At 36.4% G+C, this 1675-nt stretch overlaps 1 protein-coding gene across 1 annotated transcript; it reads left to right on the top strand.

The window, feature by feature from the left end:
• Positions 1 to 522: 522 nt before the first annotated feature.
• LOC118732677 (piggyBac transposable element-derived protein 4-like) lies at positions 523 to 1615 on the top strand (the record flags this gene model as incomplete). The annotated part of the gene is made up of 2 exons (XM_036461806.1): positions 523 to 705; positions 780 to 1615. Coding segments are annotated over exons 1-2 (943 nt in total), but the record flags the coding sequence as incomplete, so codon positions are not given.
• Between the last annotated feature and the right edge of the window lie 60 nt (positions 1616 to 1675).

The following is a 1675-nucleotide window of genomic DNA, read 5'->3' as shown; positions in this document are numbered from 1 at the left end:
GTAATTAGGTATTGTTTTACGAAAATGGCAAACGAAGTGAAAAATTTAAAAAACTTGAGCTCCGCAGCAGTAGCTCGGTAAGTGCTTTATTTCTCCTATCATATACATATATTTATATTTTGGGATAATTGTTTTATTGTTTTTTGTAACTTGATGTTTAGCTTGTCGAATGATATGAAAGAAAAGTACTTTGAAAAACTACTTGAAAGCATGAATTCGGAAGACGAAGATAGCGCAGCTGACTTTACTATAGAGGATTCTGGATACAACAACTCCTTTGAAAATAATGTGATGATTAATGAAATTGACTCTGGCGCTGAAACACAAATTTATCCCGTTGAAATTGGACATGGAGGCGATTCTGATCTGGAGCTCAGCTCGGAGGAAGAAACCGATGGTGAAGAAAACGAGGGCGATGACTAGGAGGACGGAGAGCAAGAAGAAAATTTTTACGTCGGCAAAGATGGTACAAAATGGAGCAAGTTGCCCCCCAGGCATGCACCGAATAAGGAAACAAAATATTTTTCGTGAAGGTCGCTTTGTTGGTCCAAGCCCTGGCACAAAAAATTTAAGTGAGGTAGATACTTTCTTTTCGCTAATGCACCCGACCATACAGTCCATTATTTGCCGTAATACAAATAGAAAAGGCAAGGCTGCTTATCAAATGATTAAGGATCAAACAGGATCAACTAGTCAATGCCAACAGTAAGTGCACATTTTTTTCGAAATGTTAGAATACATTTACATATATTATGTGTATATCAATTTATCAATTTTAGAAAAAATGTTTGGAAAGATTTAGACGAAGAGGAATTGAGTGCGTTTTTTGGTATCCTGTTGATTATGGGCAGCCATAACTCAAACTGTGAGAACATAAAATTACTCTGGAAAACAAATGCTAATCCTTTGTATAGAGCAACTATGTCCTTGAAAAGGTTTTCGCACATATTACAATTTATACGTTTCGATCATGAAAACACTAGGGAAAATAGAATGCAAACAGATAAAGCAGCACCGATTTCAGAAATTTTCACCATGTTGAACGCTAATTTGCGGGATAATTACAGACCAAGAGAAAATCTCACAGTTGATGAGCAGCTCTTTCCCTTTCGAGGTCGTACTAAGTTCACACAATATATGCCATCAAAACCAGCGAAATACGGCATAAAGTTATGGTGGATATGTGACTCCCAAACCTATTATCCTCTGACTGCGCAAATATATACAGGAAAAAGTAACAATGTTAGAGAGATAAACCAAGGGGAGAGAGTTGTTAAAGACTTAGTTTCATACTACAAAAATTCTGGTCGCAACGTAACCTGTGATAACTTTTTTACATCTATTGCATTAGCGGACTCTTTAGCAAATTGGCAGATATCTTTGGTTGGCACGATGAAAAAAAATAAAGCCTGTCTACCAGCGGAGTTTAAAGCCTCATCACAGAGAGAGGAGCTGTCAACATTATTTGGTTTTGGAGAAAATAGAATGATTTGCTCATACGTACCCAAAAAGAATAAAGCGGTTGTTTTACTTTCAACATTGCCATTTGACCACACAATATCGGACATCAAGAAAAAACCGAATATTATTTTGTTTTATAACAAAACAAAAGGAGGTGTGGATACTATTGTCAGGAGGCCTCTTTAGTTTAGTTTAACAAATCGAATTTATTCAC

Source organism: Rhagoletis pomonella, unplaced genomic scaffold (genome assembly GCF_013731165.1).
Source record: "Rhagoletis pomonella isolate Grant_MI unplaced genomic scaffold, Rhpom_1.0 Rhpom_scaffold_24848, whole genome shotgun sequence".
Taxonomy (NCBI): domain Eukaryota; kingdom Metazoa; phylum Arthropoda; class Insecta; order Diptera; family Tephritidae; genus Rhagoletis; species Rhagoletis pomonella.
Note: the sequence above shows the minus strand (reverse complement) of the source record. Positions and strands in the feature narration are given on the sequence as shown.